General features: G+C 43.8%; 5 protein-coding genes across 7 annotated transcripts; 3 read left to right on the top strand and 2 right to left on the bottom strand.

Annotated features, from left to right (window-relative positions):
- Positions 1-502: 502 nt before the first annotated feature.
- LOC112885776 (cyclin-A2-1-like) lies at positions 503-5,346 on the top strand. 3 transcript variants are annotated; one of them, XM_025951417.1, is made up of 12 exons: positions 503-707; positions 1,626-1,937; positions 2,042-2,336; positions 2,647-2,753; positions 2,960-3,052; positions 3,642-3,775; positions 4,014-4,089; positions 4,182-4,258; positions 4,356-4,389; positions 4,478-4,627; positions 4,710-4,844; positions 5,007-5,346. In XM_025951417.1, the coding sequence occupies exons 2-12, from the start codon at positions 1,632-1,634 to the stop codon at positions 5,061-5,063; spliced, it is 1,464 nt and encodes a 487-aa protein (XP_025807202.1). In that variant the 5' UTR covers positions 503-707; positions 1,626-1,631; the 3' UTR covers positions 5,064-5,346. The 3 variants fall into 3 exon arrangements, with proteins under 3 accessions (XP_025807202.1, XP_025807201.1, XP_025807203.1); XM_025951416.1 differs by having other exon boundaries at positions 1,617-1,937; XM_025951418.1 differs by lacking the exon at positions 503-707 and having other exon boundaries at positions 1,554-1,937.
- A 1,008-nt stretch (positions 5,347-6,354) lies between these two features.
- On the bottom strand, positions 6,355-8,955 carry LOC112884868 (ureide permease 1-like). Its single transcript, XM_025950485.1, has 8 exons — positions 8,771-8,955; positions 8,432-8,671; positions 8,176-8,314; positions 7,873-8,014; positions 7,714-7,757; positions 7,508-7,623; positions 7,049-7,423; positions 6,355-6,904 (listed from the first exon to the last, which is right to left on the bottom strand). The coding sequence occupies exons 1-8, from the start codon at positions 8,825-8,827 to the stop codon at positions 6,746-6,748; spliced, it is 1,272 nt and encodes a 423-aa protein (XP_025806270.1). The 5' UTR covers positions 8,828-8,955; the 3' UTR covers positions 6,355-6,745.
- Positions 8,956-9,878: 923 nt separating this feature from the next.
- On the bottom strand, positions 9,879-12,966 carry LOC112884869 (glycine-rich RNA-binding protein 2, mitochondrial-like). The gene is made up of 5 exons (XM_025950486.1): positions 12,812-12,966; positions 11,720-11,837; positions 11,556-11,624; positions 11,351-11,457; positions 9,879-10,591 (listed from the first exon to the last, which is right to left on the bottom strand). Exons 2-5 carry the CDS (start codon positions 11,826-11,828, stop codon positions 10,157-10,159), a joined length of 720 nt encoding a protein of 239 aa, XP_025806271.1. The 5' UTR covers positions 11,829-11,837; positions 12,812-12,966; the 3' UTR covers positions 9,879-10,156.
- A 204-nt stretch (positions 12,967-13,170) lies between these two features.
- LOC112888007 (F-box only protein 41) lies at positions 13,171-15,642 on the top strand. Its single transcript, XM_025954345.1, has 3 exons — positions 13,171-13,520; positions 14,981-15,137; positions 15,212-15,642. The coding sequence occupies exons 1-3, from the start codon at positions 13,257-13,259 to the stop codon at positions 15,364-15,366; spliced, it is 576 nt and encodes a 191-aa protein (XP_025810130.1). The 5' UTR covers positions 13,171-13,256; the 3' UTR covers positions 15,367-15,642.
- Positions 15,643-17,342: 1,700 nt separating this feature from the next.
- LOC112888182 (protein SPIRAL1-like 3) lies at positions 17,343-20,173 on the top strand. Its single transcript, XM_025954541.1, has 3 exons — positions 17,343-17,453; positions 18,711-18,952; positions 19,783-20,173. Exons 2-3 carry the CDS (start codon positions 18,734-18,736, stop codon positions 19,867-19,869), a joined length of 306 nt encoding a protein of 101 aa, XP_025810326.1. The 5' UTR covers positions 17,343-17,453; positions 18,711-18,733; the 3' UTR covers positions 19,870-20,173.
- The last annotated feature ends 1,833 nt before the right edge of the window (positions 20,174-22,006 follow it).

The following is a 22,006-nucleotide window of genomic DNA, read 5'->3' as shown; positions in this document are numbered from 1 at the left end:
CCAAACATTATTATACAGACCATGGGATAAAGTGCTGGACCAAATGTTAGATGAACCGAATTAGTCTCAATCTAGGTTGCAGAAAAAAATAAAAATAATAAAAGAAGACAAAAAAAAGAAATTAATGGCTAATTGGGTTATACCTAACATTTAAATGGTCCAATAACTGGTACAAAATTTAGTTATATCCATAATTTTAAAGCGCTATTAAGGCGAGATGAGGTGAGCCACTACCGTCTTATCGCCTAGGCGACGTCTAGGCGGGCTAAGACGGGATAAGGCGACACCTTAGATGAGTCGAGCCACCACCGCCTTGTCACCTAGGCGACACCTCAAGGATACCTTAAAAACACTGGTTATATGTGATAAAAAAGAGAGAGAATGGATGGAAAGAGTACTAATTGGCAGCAAGCCACAAAAAAGATTACCACATTTTACTGTGATAAATTGCTGATTTGGCCCTGTTTCAAATGGTGACCCCAGCCCGCCCTAAACGCCTTAAACCCCCCCTAACCAGCGGCCGAGTTCACTCCTCGCCTCCACACTCTGCTCTTGAGCCTCACGCCGCCGGGGCCGGCGCTGAGATCCAGCGCCCGGCCGTCCCGCCGCGACCGCGCCTCCCCGCCTCCTCGTCATCGTCCTGATCTGCGGTGCTGGCAAAGAGCGGAGACGGACGGAACGCCTGTCCTACCTGGTTTGATTTCCTGGTACGAAAGCCCCCCCGGCGACCTTTCTTCCGCAAAACGTTCGTCCTATTTTTTTTTCTGCAGCACATTCCCTTCCCTGACGAGCGCTTAAACACGAATCTTTATCTCGTCCCCAATCGGCGTACGGCTCATCGCAGATTTGGTTGATGCACGGTGGGAATTGGGCACTGTGGTACTAGTTCATCTCCACCAAATAATCTTGGGGATTAAAGTTAAATCTGCCCCCCATTCAGATTTAGGTTGTTTGCCTTGAAAACTATGGGCTTTGATTTCTCTTTGATTCTGTAGATGCGCTATGTTTATGAGCTTGATCTATTCTGTTGTTGCGTGGGCAAGTGTGCCGGTTGCATTCCTCTCTGCATTGTTGTCTTAATCACTCTGGAAAGAACATATTGTCGTGTCAAGAACACTGTAACTTCTGGAAAAGAGTCCTTTTTTTATTGAAGGAAACAAAAAAATTTAACCTGGTTTCACATTTCGATTGTAGTTCAAGTTGGTTCTGCAGCAGAGCAATCTTAGTTTCATGGCTGTGGTTTGAGTTTTGTTAATTTTTTAATTCGAAGTTGTAACTTGAACAAGTAATTTGATGGGATGATGTGGCAGAATGGAATTTGTCAAAGTGCTTATGTAATCTGATGCTCTGAGATAATTTATTGTTTCTCCGACTTTTTCTCTCATGACATCAGATAGTTTTAGTTCAACCTATGCACTTGAGTGTAAATAGGTCTTGGCTCGCCAAAGAACTGATTTTTATGTTAGCCCAGCATTTGCCCTTGTTTATCTCACAATGTAGCATGATTCTAATGTCATAATATGTACTATAATTTACCTATTCGGTTCCACAACTCTTCTCATGTTATTCCTTTCTTTACCCTCGGTACTCATATCATAAATTCATCATTGTTTTAGCAAATTCAGGCTTGCATGGCTGGAAGAAAAGAAAAACATGTACTTATTGCTTGCCAAGCAACCAGTGGTAGAATCACACGATCTAAAGCTGCTGCGAATCGTACAAGATCTGGGGCGGCTCCTTCTGTACCACTTCCTCTGAAAGCCGAACAAAAACATGCAGCAAAAGGAAAGATGAAAAGGGAAACTTCAGATGAAAATTCTTATGCCGATGCTGGAGCTTCAGCTCCTCAGCCTAAAAAGCGCATAGTTCTCAAGAATGTAACCAACATAAGCTGTGCTAATGCTTGCAAAAAATGCACTGCTGTAACTAAGTTGCAGGTATCAATATGTTCAACACATTACTACTTTATCCTATGATGATTTGTCAATCTTCACTCTACCAATCATTCTCGATAGAATAATAAGTCATTCCTTTGTTCCAGCCGAGGCCTTCCCAGAAGGTTGGACAGTGCATAAACAAGCAGTGTTCAAATAAGAACCCCAAGCTTCTCCCTCTAGCTGCTGGGGGGAGTTTATTTGTGAATGATTCTAACAGTGCTGAAGAAACACAAAAGGTAGACCTTTTGGCACAGAAAAAGAAGCAGATTGGTTTGGTTGAAAAAGAGGGGGCTGTATCATTACAGAATATTGAACAAAACAGAGACAGTGCTTTTCATGAGGCATTCTTTGAGGAAAGAAATGCCAGGAATAAACTCGAAATTGCTGCCTTAAAGGCTGGTTAGTCCAGTTGCATCTTTATTTTTCCAGCATTGAGCATCTTGATTTTTCCTAGTTTAAATTAGCTTTTGAGATGATACAGTATCCTGGACTCTACATCTTAAGATGCATGCAACCATAGTTAAAATTAGTTAGAAGCCACAGCCGCAGCTAATTCCACCAAAATGCTTAGGGCTACTTATGGCTTGTCATGTTACCTTGAGTTGCTGGCTGGCCTGCATCTTTTCTGAGTATACTCTTGATTATAAATCGGTCATTCTGCAGTCTTATTTAGTAGATGTAGCTGCTAAATATCTGTATTTTGTTACAGGGGGCTCTGATGGTTTAAACATTGTAGATATTGACAAAAATAATGGTGATCCTCAAATGTGTGTTACCTACGTTGCAGAGATATACAGAAATCTAATGGCCTCAGAGGTATGTTAATGTTCTTTGGTGAAAAATACAATCTTCTTACTACTGTTTAGGCAGACCATTGGTTCCCTCACATTTCGCAAGTCTTATGACCTAGGGGACAAATATTATGTTCGGGATACTTGTTTTCATCTCTGTGCTGCATTGTCGGCATGCTATTCTTGATTGATTGTGCTCAGACTCCATTTTGTTCTTATCTTATCCCCCAGCTTATAAGAAGACCTAGGCCAAATTACATGGAAACTTTGCAACAAGACATCACAACGAGCATGCGAGGTCTTCTAATTGATTGGCTTGTTGAGGTTAGTATGGATCGTAATGATGAAGATTAGACAAAAACTGTTCAATTATGTTTTTAGGACAGTATTGGGTCATTCATCGTTGGAATCTCATTGCACAACTTGTGTGTTTTCATACAAACATGAACTATTTAGTTATGTACTTATATGTGAGTTCTACATACTGTATCTATGAAAATTCTTTCCTTCTCTGTCCACGTTTATAGTTATCTGATGTCACAGAAGAGGAGAAATATATGTGAGATAATTGAACCAGTTTGGGTGTGTGTGTGGGTTGTACTCTAAATACTTTCTTCTCCTTATTGCAATGATGCGCAGCTTTCCTGCATATTTTAAAAAAAAAGTTGAACCAGTTGATGATGACTGAATCATCCTTTATCCATTCAACGCATAACTTGGTGACAATGATATGCTGAAGCGGTCACTGTATAGTGATTGATGTCTTCATCATCACAATCAGACTATTTATTTCTTTCATGCTTTCAAGGCATCTGCCGTTTCCTTTTCACGCGATAATTATCCTTTATACACATTTGAATCTTTGCTTCTCATGGCTTCTCTTATGAAGTTTTATGCATTGTTCTCATTGCAGGTTTCTGAAGAATATAAGCTTGTGGCAGATACACTTTACCTTACAGTATATCTTATTGACCAATTTCTTTCTCAGAATTGTATCCAAATGCAGAAACTACAACTTCTTGGAATAACCAGCATGCTTATAGCCTCGTAAGTTTTAGAATTTAATACTTACTGTTGAGAAGCTTTGCACTTGTCCAGTTGATAGGAGAATGTATCCTATAATGGCATGTGGTTTGCCTAGATGCTGAAGCATCTTATGCAGTAAATAATTCAACAAATAATTACAAATGAATGACTCTGCAAGTTCTATGTTATTATTTTTGCTTATGCCATGGTGCCAGTGATTTCCATGTCACTGGAAATATCATAAACTTCCCTTTTGCAGGAAATATGAAGAGTTTTGTGCTCCTAGCGTTGAAGAATTTTGTATCATAACAGACAGTACATATCAGAAGGCTGAGGTATTTGTTTCACCTGGAGTCTGAGGGGATTGCTGAACATATATGCAAATAGCCATTGAATTCCCAGAGCTGACATCCTCCTGAATCCACAGGTTCTGGAAATGGAGCGTAAAGTGCTTGATGACCTGGGATTTCATTTATCTGTTCCAACAACAAACATGTTTCTCAGGTTACTCTCAATGCTTCACACATATCGACATATACTACCTTTTTCCATGCATAGTTGTTTCTTCACAAACATACTTGTTCTCTTTAACTTTGATCAGGAGATTCCTAAGAGCAGCACAGGCTTCTTGTATAGTAAGATCAGCACCCAACCACATTTGAACAGTTCCTTTCAATTTATATGTATTATCCTCATCACTAAGTTGCCAAACTACATTTCCAGGCTCCTTCGTCTACATTGTGTTATCTGGCCAATTATCTAGCAGAGTTGACTTTGATCGACTATGGTTTCCTGAAATTTCTTCCTTCAGTGGTGGCAGCATCTTCAGTTTTCCTTGCAAGATGGACACTTAACCAATCAGACCATCCATGGGTTCGTACAAAAAATACTGCATGTGTACCTCTGCATCATCTTAAAAGTTGTCTTATATTTAATATGTGGCTCCTCTTTACAGAACCCTACTCTTGAGCACTACACCTCTTACAAAAGTTCCAATATTCGAATGTGCGTGTGTGCTCTACAGAAACTACAACATAACACCAATAATTGCCCCCTCAAATCCATTCGTGAGAAGTACGGGCAGCAAAAGGTACGCAATCACAAATTCGCTGTTTGAGTTCATAGAACCACCACCCAAAATGAAGCCTAACAAACTTGCAAGTGAAATCACAAATATCCTTCTTGTTGATGTGCAAGTCAAAGCCTGTTGATTTTGCAACCTTGTAATGAACTGTGTTCCATTCCATTGCAGTTCGAGTGTGTCGCCAACCTGAGGTCACCAGAGCTGCTGCAGTCACTTTTCACTTGACAAGCTCCCCGCTGATTCAACCATTTGCTGCAACCATCCTAAGACCACATCACCAACTTACTCTTCTTTAGTCTCCTTGTGCTGCCTCTGAGCAGTTTTTGTTATGTTCCCGAGCTTTTTTCAGGTCTTACACTAGACTTAGAATAGAATTATTGGCATTTGTTTCGACCGGCATAAAAATTACCTGCATGTAAAGCCACGTGTGTGCAGGCTGCTGCCCTGAGTTGATAATGGTAGGATTGTAACTACCAATCCATCGATCGATATAATTATGATGCATTTCATAAGATACCTTCATAAAAAATGTGATCCTGGCCAATCCCTTTTCAAAAGGGAAATGGCAGGAAAAGATTAGGAAGCAATCACATAACTAGCAAAATTTATAGATCTTTAATTTGAATGAATGTTGATCAGAGAAACAGTGGAAGTGGTAGAGGTACGGAAAAAAATTTAGGTGTCACCAAAAGAAAAATACCTCTAAAATGCTATATGAGGGCTAGCCGTCTTCTCTTCAAATTGATATTCTGGAAAATTAAAAAATACAACATATTTTTGAAGTTTGAACTTGTAAAAGCATTTTACACTTGAGGAGAGGAAAGGTCAACTTCAAAGTTAGTAAATTTATTTTTCCCCCCATTTCCTTCTTTACTGTTTTTTTGTTAGAACTTTCTTAGGCTGAATTAGATCTTAAACTTTTGTACCCCAGGTACACTAGATTGGAATTATCTCCTCATTTGACTTTAAGAAGATGCCCATGAATTCCAACATCCAGATTTTGTAATATCTTTATTAAAATTCAAAAGAATTATGTTAGTATATTGTTAGTTTAAAAGAAAATATAAGCTTAGTACGTTGTAAAAGAAAATGTATGGACGAAGAGGTAACTTGAATTAAATCCATGATAAAAGTTACAAAGAACATTCCTTTCGGACACCGGTTTTCCTAATTTTAAAATTCAAATGGGTAACTGGATGCCTCTCAACCATGCACCGCATCACTCCTCTCAGCGCTCTATCCTTTCACCTGATGCCTCCATGACCAGCAAACATGCCGCCAACGAGGCCGAGGGCACCTCCCTTTCGCCTCCCCTAGGCGCCCGTGGTCGAACTCCCCTTCACCCGCCTCTCGAACGATAAGAATACACTTTTTTTTCACCGACGGCAGAGAGGGTTGAGTTGATCTGTATACCCTGATTTTTTTTTTTTGCTTTGCCGCCCCCTGCTCTCAAGAAACTGGGATGTTTGATTTAACCTCTGCACTTAATAGTATGTCTTGTGATGAGCGTGTCAAAGAAGACATATTTATGGTTCCTTGCATTTGCCTCTTAATGTTGCATGATGAACTGCACGAATCCGAGAAGCATACTGAGAAACTCCCGGAACAACTTCAGTTACTATCATCATATCTGCTCCAAATAGTCTTTGGAAAGAACAGAAAGAAAAAACTATTATACATATAGTCCTACACTTTTTATGCTTTCATGGAACCACACCACAAGCATTTTTTATTTAAATCCCCATTCTATTGAAAACATCACGAATCGAATTCGCCTTGTTGGTTGGTTCCTGAAGCAGGGTCCCTTGCCTTGTTGTCTGAATTTCTTTGCATCCTGTTGGCAAGGGTAATAGTTTGCTCTTGCAAACACACGATGAGCAGCATTTGGAAAACACAGGGAGCGGTGATCACTTGTTGCCCCTGTGACCTGACGAGGCCATGAGCACGGCGACGGCGGCGACGAACATGAACAGCATGAGCCCGAGCAGGATGTAGGTTCTCCGCGACGACTTCCGGTACTCCCCGAACAGCAGGACGCCCCAGAATGTGCTCACAAGAGGCAATGCCTGGTGAAAGTGAAATAAACAATCAGAATCTTCGCAAACAAATCATGATGCGAAAAAGTTGCAAACTCCCGTTTTGAAGGTTCAGGATTCTAGGATCTAAATGTCATGAATTTAAACAATGGATGAACAAGCAGCCAGACATGCCTGAACAGCATCAGCAGCAGCGTAGCCAGCAGCCTGGCCGCCCATGAACTGGAGCCCGTTGCCGAAGCCACCGAGCAGGCCGGCGAGGAGCGCCCACTGCCGGCCTTTCCAGTCGCTGAGGTAGGCCCTGAGGGAGGACTCGGGCGCGCCGGCCATCGGCCGGTAGAGGAACAGGATGTTGAGGCCGACGTTGATGATGAAGCACGAGATGGAGAAGTAGAAGAAGGCGGTGTAGACCGCTAGGTGCGGCACGCCGCCGGGGAGGGCGTGCCACTGGTCGTTGGTGGCCAGGTTGAACGCCGGGGAGAAGAGCGACAGGCACACGCCGGAGAAGAAGACTATCCCAAGACCGAAGAAGGTGCTCGACCTGGATACCTGGTGAGTACAGTGAAACGTCTTGGAGATCAATCATGTTGCTTGTTTTGGTGAGGATGCATGGATGACGAGACGACATGTTACCTTGATCGAACGCCGCTCTTCGAGCTGGATGAGGTATTCTGCAGTGCCTGCCTCAGCTTTGCTGCTGGGGGCATGCTTAGCTCCAGAGGATCCATCCTCCAAGTCCTTGGGAGCATCTGAAATTGAAAAGGTCATGAAAAAGTTAGAATCTGCAACATGTCAGCAGCAGCAGAAAGCAGTTCTTCTCGCATATTCGGGCAGCATTCCTTTGTCAAGTACTTCTTTGCTTGGCTCCTCGATTCCACTTGCCCTGCAACGTTCCGTGATACAATGATCAGACCAGTGACTAAAAAGATGCGAAAGGCCTGCCTAGCGTTCAGAACAGTTTCTGAAAGTAGGAGGTGATTCAGTCACAGCACGATCACCTAAGTTTTTCCTTGTTGTCAGCTGCATTGGAGGCATGGACAGCGGAGCCGAGGATGACGGCGATGAGGAAGCACGCCACGCCGGGGAAGAGTATCTCCGCCCTGTTGATGCGGTTGTCCAGGAAGTAGTTCAGCGTCGTGCCTGCGAACACCAAAAACCACATGGTGAAGAATGAGCATGAGAATCACAAAAAACCATGACCATCAATCACATGATCAAGCTAAGCATGAGCATGAGAATCACCAAATACCAAAGGCCACATGATCAGGAAGGAGTTGCATTGATCTGATGATATCCCTTACCTATGACCACCACCATGCTGCAGCTGATGACCTCGGTCACGGAGAGACCCACATACGCCCAGGCATACTGCGTCGACAGGTTCCCGACGCTGAGCACCACGCCGCCGGCCATGGCGAACATCACCGAGGGCCAGTTATCCTCCAATCCAACACAAAATCATTCAAAATTTCAGAACCGATGGCCTCGTCGCAAGGATCGGATGTTCTCACCTCTCATCAGTGACCAGACCAAGAAGAGTAGTTGTTGCTCGATCACCTGGCTGAGCTGCGCGAAGAAGTCGGGCTCGCCGGCCCCGAGCTGGCCGAAGGTGAGCGCGATGAGCACGGCGGCGAGGAAGTTGGTCAGCGAGTAGTCCAGGTAGGTGTGCTGCGGCAGCCGGCCCCGGCGCTCCAGCAGCGTGAGCAGCGCCGGCCAGGTGCCCAGCAGCAGCAGCGACGCCAGCATCACCGCGATGGCGCCGGCCTTGTCCTCGACCACGAACATCTCCAGCACCTTTTTTTCAACATCGATCCGTCGTCAGAGAGAATCCATCCATGAACAAGCCAAGGACAAGCAGGAACGCCGAGGAAGCCAAGAGCCTCTTCTTACCTTGTTGTGGCAAGTGATGAGCAGCAGACAAGACGAAGTCGCGCAGGCAACGGCACGGTCCATGGCCACTTTAAGCGGCGCGGCAAGTAGGAGCGGCCGCCGCTGACTAGATTCACTGAAAAGTCCGGCTTGATCTGCACGAGTTTATTACCACATTCAGATTGACTTCGCCAGTGGAGGATTGGAGGTGGCTAGCTTTAGCCTTTATGGGGGAGCGCCAGAGGAGGATGACGAGACGCGGGCAGCAAGCGATGCGCTCGTGTCGCCGTTCAGAAGGATTGGGATCGACGACAGCGACCGTCGGGTCTTTTTCCTCCAAGCGAATGGCGACCAAGACAGAGACGCAAGGATCGGCGCCACACTGAACGCACACGTTTCTGAACAGGTGGTAGGCGGCGTCCTTCCACCTGACACACCATTGTTTTGGTGTTCTTCGTCGGGTTTTTTTTCTCCAATCAATCAGGGAGCAGATAGGGGATTTGAAAAGTACTTGATTGGTGTTGACTGCAAGATCTGCTAGCTAGACAACATGAGCATCTCGTGCTATATACCTTTATAGAAAGAGAGAACATATTCTGAGTAAATTCTCAGGTTGATCAAAGAAAACTGGAAAAGATCAAACCATCCATCCGCTGTGATCAATCTAAAAAAAATCTTCTACGGCATGTGTGCTCCTCCTGTGGCATGCGGCACTTGCCCTGCAGTAGCTTGCAGGTACAATCTGAGCGTATTTCCTATGCATACGTCAGGGACGAATGGGATAGTCGTCAAGCAAAGTTTGCATCCATTTTGATTTGCTTCGAGCAAGGACATCCAACTCTATCGCGCTGCGGCCTGCGTGCGAGTGCGACACATTAAAATTCTGGAAAGACAAGAGACTTGACGCACTCGAGAATTTCAGACTGGAACTCACAGATGATTAAGATATACCTACAAGATCAACCTTGAGTAGATCCACAAATCTTACAATAAACGCAACTGATGGGTGAGCACTAGTGATATTCTAGAGAAAAAAATTAATGAACGACTCGGGAATTAAACTGAAGATTTTTGAATTTATAGAAACTCTTACCAGTCCCACAGGATTTCAGACAGGATAATAAAGCAAGCCAGGTGTACTAGCAGAACCAAGATATAGCACTGCCAGAAAGACCTTGAAACAGGAACGTCTGCCATCGTTTGCCAGAGGCGCAAACATGCAACAGAGCAAGTCAAATAAAGCACACTTCGATAGTCCGTTCAACACAAGGTGCCTCGTTCTGTTATTTAGACAGAAGAGACATACAAAGCTAACAGAAAAACACCAGCCACTACAGATTGTCCTGGAATCTCATCCGGATGATCATTCGCCTCATTTTTACTGGTACACTAGGGTAGCTTGGAGGACAAAAGCTAGGCCCTTTTGTCGGCGTAGTTGTCAGGCTCGTCGTCCTTGAACATATCATCCATGATTCCGTCATTCCTGTTGCTGCTGAAGCTGCCACCAGCAGAGAACTCATCACCACCAGTGGAGCCACCGGCAGCGCCAAACCCACTGTCACCACCAAAGTTGCTGCCAAAGCCGTCACCACCTCCAGCAGCAAAATTGCCCCCAGATCCATCTGCAACTCCACCACCCCCATAGCCACCACCACTCCTGTTGCCATAGTTGCCACCATAACCCCCACCGCCGCTGCTGCCGCCACCATAGCCCCCACCGTAGCCGCCGCCGTAACCACCGCCGCCGCCGCCGTAGCCACCACCACCAAAACCACCACCGCCACCGGCCCGGAAGCCACCAGTTCTCTCGGTAGCATGGTTAACCCGTATGTTCCTTCCATGGAGATCCTGGAATCAGCAAGAAGAAGTAAGGTGTAGAATATTAATTATTTAATTTTAAGAAAAAACACTCAAAATTAAAAAAAGATAAAAATCACATCAATTTTCATACTGTGAACACTTTGAAATGACCACTCAAAATTCAAATGACCGACCAAAAGATCAAAGAATAAATAGCAGAGCAAATAATATGATCCATTTCAAACATACATTAACAGTTTACATTAAATTAATATATCGCATCAATGGAAGTTGAAGGATCAATGTAAAAAAGTGGAAGAGTAAACAAGTACAGAATCATCCATCATAATGAAACAGTTCCATTTATGACTGAATATCACGGTTTTTTCTTAACATTGAACAAGTAACACATCACTGCTGCCCAAGCTGCAACTTCCTGGAATATATAATTGCAGCGCACACTAACTAACTGCTCCTTGATACTGATATAACCACAGGCTACGAGCGTGAATGACAAAAAACATGCAATCAACATAAATTTCAATAAAAATTTTACTATCTATCAACACTCTAAACCTATCATAATGTTCTATTGTAATATAATGCACAAAAATTAAAAATGATATTGGGAAGAGAGCTAGGATTAGGAGAACCTGAGCAGAGGTTAGCCTAAGTTAAGGTCAAGGGTGCAAATTAATAAAAATTAGTTGGTTATAGACAAATCATCTTTGCTGAAACATGATGAAATATTATTACCATGCCAACCGAAAGGCAAGATAATAATAATAACCATCCCAAGTTACTAACCTTTCCATCCATGGCTGTGATGGCAGCAGAAGCCTCCTCGGATGATGTGTAAGTTATAAAGCCAAAACCTCTAGATCTTCCAGACTCACGGTCCATGATAACCCTAGCTGGACAGATTGAAGCATATCTAGTCAGCTAAAAGTAGAACCAAGACAGGCGCAGCAAAAAAAAAGTTAGGCCACGAAGAGTGCAAAGGGCATGGTACCTTCAATAACCTGGCCATAATTGGAAAAGGCATCTCTAAGACTGTGATCATCGGTGCCATAAGAAAGCCCTGAACAACATTTTATAGGCATCAGGAAAATATGGAGCAACAGAAAAGGTAAAGAAGTAAGCAGATGAGCATATAAAATATTCACAGGCCAGAACCTCCAACAAAGAGCTTGGATGATGACATGCATCTGATTGCTTGATAGATAGAAGGATTTGAACTAGTGGCTTTCTTAAGCAGGCCACCAAGCTTATTAGCAAGTGCCATCGTTCCAAACTGCAACAGGAGAACATCTAGTGTTAGCAACATACATGTAATACATATAACACATAATATAGATAAGCTTTAAGATACTTTTGTATTATAAGTACACCAGAAAATAGATGTTCCAAACACCAACTAATTGAATGGATAGCTTCCAATTTGTTGAAAACATGTGTTTTTGTCTAAATCTAAACCCTAAAAAATGTAAAAAAAAATTACGACATTTGAGAGAACAGCAAATCAGGGTGGGGAAATAAGATTTCAAACTCATGGAGAAGCTAGGCTTTATCAGTAGCGTAGACAAGCAATGTTTCCAACTAATAAAGCAAGAACCACCAAAAATCCATGCATCCTCCAAGGTCATAGGAGATAAACAGCAACCAAGTTAAAATGTTGTGGAACAAATTAACTTGGTATAGATCTTGGAATTTTTTTAATTCAATTCTACGGAACATTGATCTTCTGAGTAAATCCTTAAAAAACAGCATTAGAAACAGGTAAATTTTGGCCTTACATACAGCCTGACTCAGAGTTACCAAATCTATGACATCTCTTATATCCAAACATTGTAACAGAAAGAAATACAAATTACGCATAAACGTTATAAGAGCATCCATCAAACTACGGCAGCAAAAAATGGAGCATCCATTGGCACTGGCAAGACCATATGATATCTGTAGAGCAGATGACCACGAGCGCAAAGATACGCTAGACGACAGCTTCATGCCACCTTGGGGACAGGAAACGCCAACAAATAACCAAACTAGCGGCAAGTTGATCACCCAACGCAAAGGGGCGACACCCAAAGCGAGGACACCAACCAGAGATCGGTTCCCACCACTCAGCCATCCAGGTAAACCCTAAACCCCTCGCCGCGCAAAGCCATGGAAAACAACGATAAACGGCAGCATGTCCTGGTACACCCTACTCGCCAATCGCCCCCCACAACGACGCATCCACCAAACCGCTAGGGTTTAAGGGCTTACCTGAGGGGGAGGGGGCCAGATGGGCGGAAGGGTTTAGGGGAGAGGACACGAAGGCGGCGGCGAGAGGCGAGTGGAGGCGCAGGCAGGTGGGGGAGGAGAGGGAGATATAGGGCTCGCGGGGGCGTCCTCCGCCGTCGATCGGCGTGGGCAGCGGCGGATCCCGCCGTCCGATCGCGTTGGCTTTTCCACGCCCGCGGGTGGGCGACGGATATTTCCGGGGGGAGAGGCGGTGACGGGAGGGCACGGCGTGTAGCAGCGCTGACACGCGGGCCCCACGGGCGGGGTGGTCCCGGGCGTCAGTGTCTGGGCGGCGTGTCGGCACTGGAGGTTGTCCCTTGTCCGCGATTTCGAGCAAACCCCAGGGCCCAAAGCGGAAAAGGGGAAGGGAGCTCAGCCGAGGCAGTCAGGTAGGCAGCGGACTCCGCCGAGATCGGCGGCGGGGATCATGGCGGCGCAGAGGGAGAAGTCGGCGGCTGTGGCCGCCCCTGCCCCCGGCGCCGCGGCCTCGGGTTCGCCGTCTCCTTCGTCGTCGTCCGGCGCTCCCGCGGCGGCGGCGGGGGAGCGGTGGAGCGCGGCGATCGGGAACCTCGGGGAGCTGGGCGCCAACGTGGACGCGCTGCAGAAGCTGCTTGCGCGGAAGGCCGTCTTCGTCGACGACGACATCTTCTCCAAGGCCTCGCTCGCCGCCGACCAGGCCCGCACCATCAAGGTATATGGCGTGCTCCCGAATCCCTGCCGGGCGTACTCCCCTCGTTCGCTTGAAATGCAGAAACCCGAAGGCGAGAAAGCAAGAGGGTGGTCCTTGAGCTGGGTGTGATTTTGAGTGCTTGAATGATTAGGTCCTTTTGGCATGGGTCTGTAGAGCTAGCAGGAAATTTTGATGCCGAGTCCAATCAAATGGAATTTAGTTGTTTTGATGGAATGCAAAAATTGATTGGTAAAGCTGATACTTTGTGTCCATTTTTTGCCGGTGGGACTTCTCATCTTTCGTCATTGCTGTAGAATTGTGCTGGACTTGAAACACTAAGATTTTGCACTCCATAGGCAAGCTTGTTGTTTTAGTGTAATATGCCAACACTGATATGATGTTTTGGTACCATGAATGTGAAGATGCATGGATGTCTTTTGTCAAAATGAGTATTTCCGGCCTAAACTTTGGATCTAGTGACTTGATTAACTAACGCAAAAAGCAGGAAAGGTGGATTTATGTGTCCATCTTTTGGATAGCCAGCGTTACATGGACACACAGGTCTAGGTGACTGATTCGGCAGATTTTTTGGGGTTACGCCAAATATCAGTTGGAATCTGACATTGGTACTGGGTGTCTGACTCGGCAAATAAAATTAGGGCACGGGTGTCCTGATAACATATGACGTGTTCATCCTTTGTGGATATATAGTGTGTGCATCTGTTTGATACTGTGGACACTACCTCTCAAATTTTGCTCCTCTGAGTTTCACATATATTGTCAATTTGATAATGTGGAAGACATTACATAATCTCCAGAAACGGAAGTTCATGCTATGCTAATTTTTTAAACTGTATTGTGACATTGTAGGTTATGTACCTTTGTCTCTTTTGTGTTCTATCACAGATACTCCTGCCTTGGATTCCTTAAGCTTATAGCAATGAAGTCCAGCTTATAGCAACTTAATCGGAGTCGGTTGAAGCATACGCTGAAGACATCACTACATCAGTATTTAGTTGCTTTGTTGTAAAATCATCATTTTCTATATTGAGTTTAAATTAAAGTTAGTTCCTTTGGAGTGCAGGACATTTTTACATTTTGGGATCTCCACAGAAATAGTAATTGATAAGGTTTTTTTATTAATAGCTATTAAAGTTTGTGTCCTTTAGTGCATCTGTAGTTATAAATCTGGTGTATGCAGTAATGTGCTATACTAATTTTAACTAGTTATTATGAAACAATGTATATGGTACAAAACCAAAGCATGTTATTTCCCTGATTTGCATACTTTGAGATTTGAAAAATATTTGTATCCAGAGGAACTACATAAATGCGAATTTCATTGACCATTTGGCTCTGCTGCGGCCGAATCTATATTTATTCTGGATGGGGAAATATGTCATATTTGTTGGTTTCCTGGCTTCAAGTTGATCATTATCCCACATGAGTTACCTAAGTTTGTGCTTGTTGCTGTGGATTAGGTTCTTGACCAGAGGGTTCAGTCTCTGGAACGCGAACTTGATGCTGCCATTTCTGCCGCAGCTCGAGCTCGTACAGAGAAACGCCAGGCTGAAGCTGCCCAACGAGCCGCAGAGTTACGCGCGCAGGAGGTCACAAAGGAGCTGGAGAACACTGCAAGTATGTACTGTCCTGTTTCTACTGAGCATTTTCGAGAACTGAATGCTGTCTTTAATCACGTTTACATCTTGCAGGAGTGTTTGAGCTACACATGGAGGAGCTGCGGCTGAAGCAAGAGGAGATTGCAAAGAAAGATAGTGATATCAAGGTGTTAGAAGCGATAATACGAACCCTAAGTAGCAAAGATGACATTCTTAGCAGCAAAGATGATGATGGATCCAGTGAATAAATACCATACACTGGGAGCAGGCTAATATCAAGTATCTCCCCGTGTATATGATTATATTTCTTTTTCTGGGTTTTAGCCCTTCTATCATTCAGATGGCTGTAAATTGTATTGACAAGATTGAAATTCAGAGAGCTATCAGATGAACATATGCACCAATAGGTTACCCTGTTTATAGCAATACTAATGATATGTTCACCTCCACTTTTGGACCTGTACATGATGGTTCATCTGTCATTATCAGTACGAGGAAGAGAGAGATGGGAGCTCTGTTGTGCTGCTACCTTTTTCTACAGAAGAGTTGTTCCCCCCTTCATTAGCTGGGTTATATTATTGGAAGCAGTTGTAGATTACAAACGTTTGAAGGATCAAGCATCATAATCATTGTGATGTTTTGATTTACCTGGTTATTTATGTGAGAACTTATGTTTAGCATAATGAACATTTTTTTTGTATGATCCCCTTTTGCCCCCTTTTTTATTCGTTTTTTTTCTTGAAATGTGCTCGTTGACTTTTAACATTGGGTTGATGGAGCCTCCATCCATTCGAGTACTATGCCAAGCGCTTTGAGTCATTCAAATTCCAAAACGGAAAGAAAAAGGGAGCAGAAAATTCAACATAATTTGATAACTTTATATCATCAGAGGAGAGGGAGAGGGACACGCAGGAGCTAAGTAAAACAAATTTAAAAAGAAAAAAAATATCGATGGCAAGCAATATGTATACTCTATTTTCTTTCCCCTGAAAAGAATAGACACTAAATTTTGTTGGATCAAATAAATAACCAGCTTCATGCGTTCCATGGCCCCACGAGCATCTAGCTCTCCTAATCCACCGAATCCAGCTGCAACCATTCACCTTCCATCATACCCACCTGATGCAAAACCGCAACCTGAATGCACCCAACAGTAGGGCCTCCTCTAGCCATCAAATCTATGGCAACGAAGCTAGTACAGTGAACTTGATGTTATGTGTGGCCTTAAAAGGGCAGAATAGAGCAACAAAAATGTGTTAGTTTTTTTAAGTCCTCACATATAAAAAATAAAGTAAAATGCATCCATGATCGTCAAAACGTTTTCTTGATTTTGGAGTGTATGGATCTAGGTGAGAATTTGAAAAAAAAAGTTAAAAGCTGCATTTTTTTTACTCCAAACATTACACATTGTGGCAATATACATCCAAGCATAGAAATAGAAGTTACCTTTGACAATTGTAACTGTTATTTCAGTGAAATATAGACTTTGGCAAGCAAACAAACGTGTATCATCCCAGCATGGCATTACCTTTGACAATGGTTAGAGATGGTGTTCTATGAGTGACAGCTAAAATAGAAGCGATCCGCCGCCAATTAGGAGGCTCTATATTTTACAAACCAAAACATGGTTCATTTACAAATCCATGTAAAAACCATTTTGTGTCCCACTGTTACCTAGCTCTGCTAGTCAATCAAATCCACCACCACCACTCTCTTACATTGGCCCACCCATTGCCCTACATCATTCCTACTTCTGATTGGAAACCATGACCCTAATGCACCTGACAATGGGGCCTCTAGACATCAAATTATATGCCAAAATTCCACAGTAAACTTGACTTTGGGTGTGGCCAACAGAGATCAGACTAAAAAAATGTAATTAGTTTTTAGTCCTTTCTTATAAAACATTCACAAACACAACCACCTACATCCAAATCCAAACATGAAAAACACGTGGAATATTGTACATGTCGAAAAGCACACGAGTGTCATCCACAAAATCACTACCAACCATCACTGTTCAAATGGCTAGGTTCATTTTAAACATAAAATTCCGCGAGAAAATAAACTTTCGAGCTGAAAGTAAACAAAGCGACCATCACCATTACCTCGCGGTTACCTTGTCAACGTCAGGCGCGGGAATCTGATTAGCGGAAACTTGAGGGACTGTATCGAAAAAGCTCCGCCCACTAAAATAAGGCACGGAGAGCCGGCCCAGGGTCGGCTCCCCCCCCCCCCCCCCCCCCCGCGTGCCTTCCTCACCTGCGGCTCTGGGCAGCGAGCGGCGGCGGCTGCGGGATCCCCCGCCTCCCCCCACCCGGATCCGGCCACCGAGGTGCGTCATCTCCCCGAATCTAGCTGCTCCACGAGCTCCGGCACCGATTGCAGCTCCCCGCAGCCGCCATTCCCCGAGATTCGGCGGGGATTTCCCCGCGAAACTCTCGGCGGTTGGGACGGCCTGATGCCGCGTTACCGGCGCGCTGGGCCGTGGGTTTTTGAGTTCCCGCCTCGGGTTGGGCGAATGCGGGGTAGCTTCGTGCCTGGGATTCGGCCTCGGAGCTTTGCATCCATCTAGCTGCCTCCGCGCTGCGGTGTGATCTGGCATCGTGGTGCTGATTCAGGCCTTGGTGTGGATAATTGCGCGCTGTGCGGTCCAGTTCTTGCTCGAGCCTGCTGATTCTGTAATCTGCCATGGTGGTGTTCTCCGATCTGTTGCTCGGTCCGCTGCGGCTCCACAGTTCAGTGCAGTGGACCGGAGCTTAGGCGCAGAGATTCGGCGAAGAGAATCTGTTCCTTAGGTGTTACGGTTTCTTTGACAAGAATGTCAGAGGTTCTGTTTGTCGGTGGCGACGAACCATGGTGCGTGCGTGCACGCACGATGGAATTTATTTTTGAAATTCAGAGAGTGCCTTTACACAATTGGCCTTGTGCATGTCGCTATAGATGGGAAATTTTGTAATGCCATCATGTGTCGTTTCTGGCCGCTGCCAATGGCTTACCCATCAGGGGGAAGTTGAGGTGGATACATCAGTAGGCTGTACTGGACCAAGTTTCTTTAGTTGGCTTGCACTTTTCTCTGGACCAATAATTGAGCAAATCTTGTGGCACTAGCTTGGTACCGTTTCTTGTAAGCGGTTCAACGACATTGCTTAAAAAGGAAGCAAGCAGAAGTAGCAAGCTGCAGACAAGTATCCATTTTCCTTTTAGATTGTGTCACAGTCATATGAATTAATATCTTAGATTGGGTATAACCTGGCGGTTCATCCCGCGGTCAAAAGTGTTTCTCTAATATGTTCTGGTGTTTCACTACTCTTGTTTACCTAAGTATTAGCTAGCTTGCTATGCTGCAAATTGTGTGGACCTATCCCTTTGCTTAGGAAATTGAGTCATTAGTTGCCAACATCTTGAAGTCCTTCGCTTTATTGCTGATGAAGTGCTTGTAGGGTCGAATAAAACTAACACAAATGAAATTCCTTTTGTTGTTTAACCATGAATGCTATCTTTGGAATTTTATAATTGTGCTGCACGCTGCTTGTGCTTTTTGGGTACTCTGGGGATAACACTACTCTTGTACCTCAAACTAATTTTGCAGAGTAACAGACAAACTTCTGTAAGATGGGTCGTGGTGTTAGCAGTGGGGGTGGTCAGAGTTCCTTAGGCTACCTCTTTGGTGGTGATGAAGCTCCAAAATCAGCTGAGAAGCCAACACCGGTCCAAAAGCCTGCACCTCCCTCCACTGCTGAGAAACTAAAAGATATCCCAGCTGGTATTCAAAGTAGTAAAGCGAACAATTACATGAGAGCTGAAGGTCAGAACTGTGGAAATTTCCTTACGGTCAGTATTCAATGACTTATGAACATTTTGATTCTGCTATTTTGGTCTAGCAATTGAGTGTTATGCAGGTGGGGAAGAAAAATTTTCTATTCGCTGTTGTACATAATTTACTCTTAGCCTATGATCTAGAAGTACTCGTTTAGGTTTAGGGTTTGCAACAAGTACCCTTGAGAATATGATTGCAGTGCTGTGTTCATTTACATTTATATGAAACATGGTTGCAATGGGCAAGCTCTATCTACTGACCTCAGCCTTTTTGTACTTTTATGTTTAGCCATTTTTCACTCTGGTAGAGGAAATCTTAGTAAATCTCTGACAAATATAAGAGGCCAGACCCTCCTTGTTATTTGATACTATAGCCATAAATATTTGTAATATTTTATCACAATCATAGCTGTTAAATCCAGTATGTCATTAATACCAGTTGGAATAATCTCTGTTGCCTGTTGTCATGTGGTTTGAACTTTTAAGGAGAGTTCGACTTTTGGGTTTACTAATGCTTTGTGGTAACCCCCACCCAAGACATTCAAGTTTCTGCACATGCAAATGGAAATGCCTTGTGCTGATGCAATTTGCATGAAGATATCTACTGAGTTGTTTGGCCTTTCAGATGGAGTCCCTTCAATCCCTTGAACACTTCTACTGTAGTAGTGAATAGTTTGCTGAAATGCCTTATATATGAAAACCAAATGTTCATGATCATTTATTCCAAACAGGTTGTTTGTTAATGTACTTAGTTTGTGGCTGAAAATGCACAATGACATCTACGAAATCTGTACCATGAAATAATTGTGCAATTTATGCTTAGTAGCTGTCGTGTGATGCTGCAGGACCGTCCGTCAACCAAGGTGCAAGCTGCTCCAGGTGGTGGCTCTTCACTCGACTATCTTTTCAGTGGTAGCAAGGATGGCAAGTGATGCCACCTCCTGTTAGTTCAGCCATGAGCTTGGAAGAAAGGTTCCTGCTTAACAAAAACCTTGTGTTCCCATGAGTAACTATCAAACTGCTCATGGTATGTATGTTGCTGGGATTGCTTGTATGTATGCATGTGTTTATGTGTGTTGTCTGTCAATCAGCAGCTACTGGTACTAAGAGCTGACCTCTATCCTTGTTGATGGAATTGGGTGTTACGACTATGTTGACATTATTGTGAGTGATGTTTTGATGTATAAAACTGTTCCAAGTTGCGTCATATTGAATATGTTTGCTGTTTAAGGCTCATTTGTTTACTAAAATTGTCCTGAGTTCTGTCCAACTTCAGAAACTTCTCACCTTTCTGTAGTGGTGAGGTGATAGATAAGTTACTATGCAGATGTTGAGCTGCAGTAGATGAGTTCTTTCAATGTCTAAAATGCACTTTAATGCTAGTATGCATTACTTGTTGAACTTTTATGCCAGTATGTTTATCAAGTAATTCGCCATTCAGTGATTTGACAGATTTATTGAACTTTAATGCTAGTATGCATCACTTGTTGAACTCCCATTTGACAGATTTATTTAACTTTCATGCCACTATGCATCACTTGTTGAACTCCCATTTGACAAATTTACAGATTTATTGAACTTTCATGTTAGTATGCATCATTTGTCGAACTCCCATTTGACAGATTTATTGAGCATTCATGCTAGTATGCATCACCATTCAGTTATTTACATTTCTCCATTTATTTTCTCGCAACTTGGGTGCCTTTAGCCTAACTTGATAGGCTAGTCCATCCTTGATATGATTTGCTCTAGGTTGCAGAACTCGTTGTGGGTTGGCATAAACACCGGATAAACCTTAATAATTGACGTCTAGATAGGTATGTTTAGGTTTATTTTGACTCTCAGAGCAAGCTTTAGTGAATGCCAAGAAATAGTTATTAGTTGTCCTAGCTAATTCGCCCCCTCCCCTCATTAGGCTCGGTCCTACCAGTTCTTTGCCTTCATTAATAGGCTTTGTGATTAGTGTTAAAATCATCCTTCTCGACTGTCGTTTAAGGTTGTCTTTTCATGGTTAAAATAATTGAGTCAACTCCGTAATAACTAATAAGGGATGGTTGGGTGCAAAGTCCATCTTCCATCCATAACAGTAAGTTCATGTATACTGTATCATAAATCATGGATATGCTATATGGTCATTGGTTTTGTTTAGAGCCTAACAAACTTTGGTTGTCAAACTCACGGTACCCGTTATTTTAGAGCAATTTCAGCGGATTACTCATCTTCCATATTCAATATATTTTCTCTCTCCACCAATAATATCATATATATTTTCTCTCTCCAATAACACCTCTTATATTTTTGTAGCCAGTGCTGCAGCAAATTACTCGATGGATAAGGTAGAAGAAAAGAACTCCCTAAGAGAGAGGTGTGTTTTGGCGATCGCTAAAAATATTTTTGGTATTGGAAATGGAATTCTAATCTGCTGGATCACTAAAAAGATAGTTTTTTTTTTGTATTAAAGAGGATGAATAATCAGCCGGAGATGCTCTTGGAGGGGAGAATCATCCCTAATCCGTCAGCTCGTCATATCTTTGTTATGGGCCCCAAAATTGATGCGGCAAACAAAACGTTTCGCTGCCCCTCTCTCCCCTATTGCCATGATACCAGTGTAATAAGCGGCATGTGGCCTTGTCAGCGGTGGCGGAACGTGGAGCCAGAGCAAGTAGGGGCTAATTGAGCTTACTCTTGTAGATTTCTGCTTGTGGACATGAGCCGAACAAGCACATACATAGACTTGCAGTGGAGCAGCGCATGAAGGAAGTAGGGGCCGATGCCCAGTTTCGCCTCCACTACGGTCCGCCCTTGCTTCTCAGTGCAGCAGTGTTGGCAAGCTAGCAGGACAGTTCATTGCGGACGCTATCTTAGCGTATGGTCTCGCATGACGACGTTCGGATCGGTACAATAATGGTGGCCCACACCTAAGGTGGGGGTGTGTGGTTTGGGTTTCTCAGCGAAAGGCCTACTCGATTCCTTGTCAATGCCGACAATGGTGACGCTGAAAGCGTCACGTCCTTTTTTTCAGAAGGTATTGTTGTGAGGCTCTCTGTCAGACCCGGAGCCACGGGACTG

The sequence above is a fragment of the Panicum hallii genome, chromosome 3 (assembly GCF_002211085.1).
Source record: "Panicum hallii strain FIL2 chromosome 3, PHallii_v3.1, whole genome shotgun sequence".
Lineage (NCBI taxonomy): Eukaryota > Viridiplantae > Streptophyta > Magnoliopsida > Poales > Poaceae > Panicum > Panicum hallii.
This window is presented reverse-complemented; position numbering and strand designations above follow the sequence as displayed.

What these genes read in the sequence shown, in the direction of transcription:
- LOC112885776 (XM_025951417.1), top strand. Translation starts at nt 1,632, where the DNA reads ATGGCTGGAAGAAAAGAAAAACATGTACTTATTGCTTGCCAAGCAACC. An exon ending in GTACATATCAGAAGGCTGAG is followed by an intron (nt 4,090 to 4,181) that starts GTATTTGTTTCA and finishes CTGAATCCACAG; the next exon opens with GTTCTGGAAATGGAGCGTAA. An exon ending in ACAACAAACATGTTTCTCAG is followed by an intron (nt 4,259 to 4,355) that starts GTTACTCTCAAT and finishes AACTTTGATCAG; the next exon opens with GAGATTCCTAAGAGCAGCAC.
- LOC112888182 (XM_025954541.1), top strand. Translation starts at nt 18,734, where the DNA reads ATGGGTCGTGGTGTTAGCAGTGGGGGTGGTCAGAGTTCCTTAGGCTAC. An exon ending in ACTGTGGAAATTTCCTTACG is followed by an intron (nt 18,953 to 19,782) that starts GTCAGTATTCAA and finishes GTGATGCTGCAG; the next exon opens with GACCGTCCGTCAACCAAGGT.
- LOC112888007 (XM_025954345.1), top strand. Translation starts at nt 13,257, where the DNA reads ATGGCGGCGCAGAGGGAGAAGTCGGCGGCTGTGGCCGCCCCTGCCCCC. An exon ending in ACCAGGCCCGCACCATCAAG is followed by an intron (nt 13,521 to 14,980) that starts GTATATGGCGTG and finishes GCTGTGGATTAG; the next exon opens with GTTCTTGACCAGAGGGTTCA. An exon ending in GGAGCTGGAGAACACTGCAA is followed by an intron (nt 15,138 to 15,211) that starts GTATGTACTGTC and finishes TACATCTTGCAG; the next exon opens with GAGTGTTTGAGCTACACATG.
- LOC112884869 (XM_025950486.1), bottom strand. Translation starts at nt 11,828, where the DNA reads ATGGCACTTGCTAATAAGCTTGGTGGCCTGCTTAAGAAAGCCACTAGT. An exon ending in ATCCAAGCTCTTTGTTGGAG is followed by an intron (nt 11,625 to 11,719) that starts GTTCTGGCCTGT and finishes AATGTTGTTCAG; the next exon opens with GGCTTTCTTATGGCACCGAT. An exon ending in TTATGGCCAGGTTATTGAAG is followed by an intron (nt 11,458 to 11,555) that starts GTACCATGCCCT and finishes CAATCTGTCCAG; the next exon opens with CTAGGGTTATCATGGACCGT.
- LOC112884868 (XM_025950485.1), bottom strand. Translation starts at nt 8,827, where the DNA reads ATGGACCGTGCCGTTGCCTGCGCGACTTCGTCTTGTCTGCTGCTCATC. An exon ending in TCTTCGCGCAGCTCAGCCAG is followed by an intron (nt 8,315 to 8,431) that starts GTGATCGAGCAA and finishes GTTGGATTGGAG; the next exon opens with GATAACTGGCCCTCGGTGAT. An exon ending in AAGAGCGGCGTTCGATCAAG is followed by an intron (nt 7,424 to 7,507) that starts GTAACATGTCGT and finishes TGTACTCACCAG; the next exon opens with GTATCCAGGTCGAGCACCTT.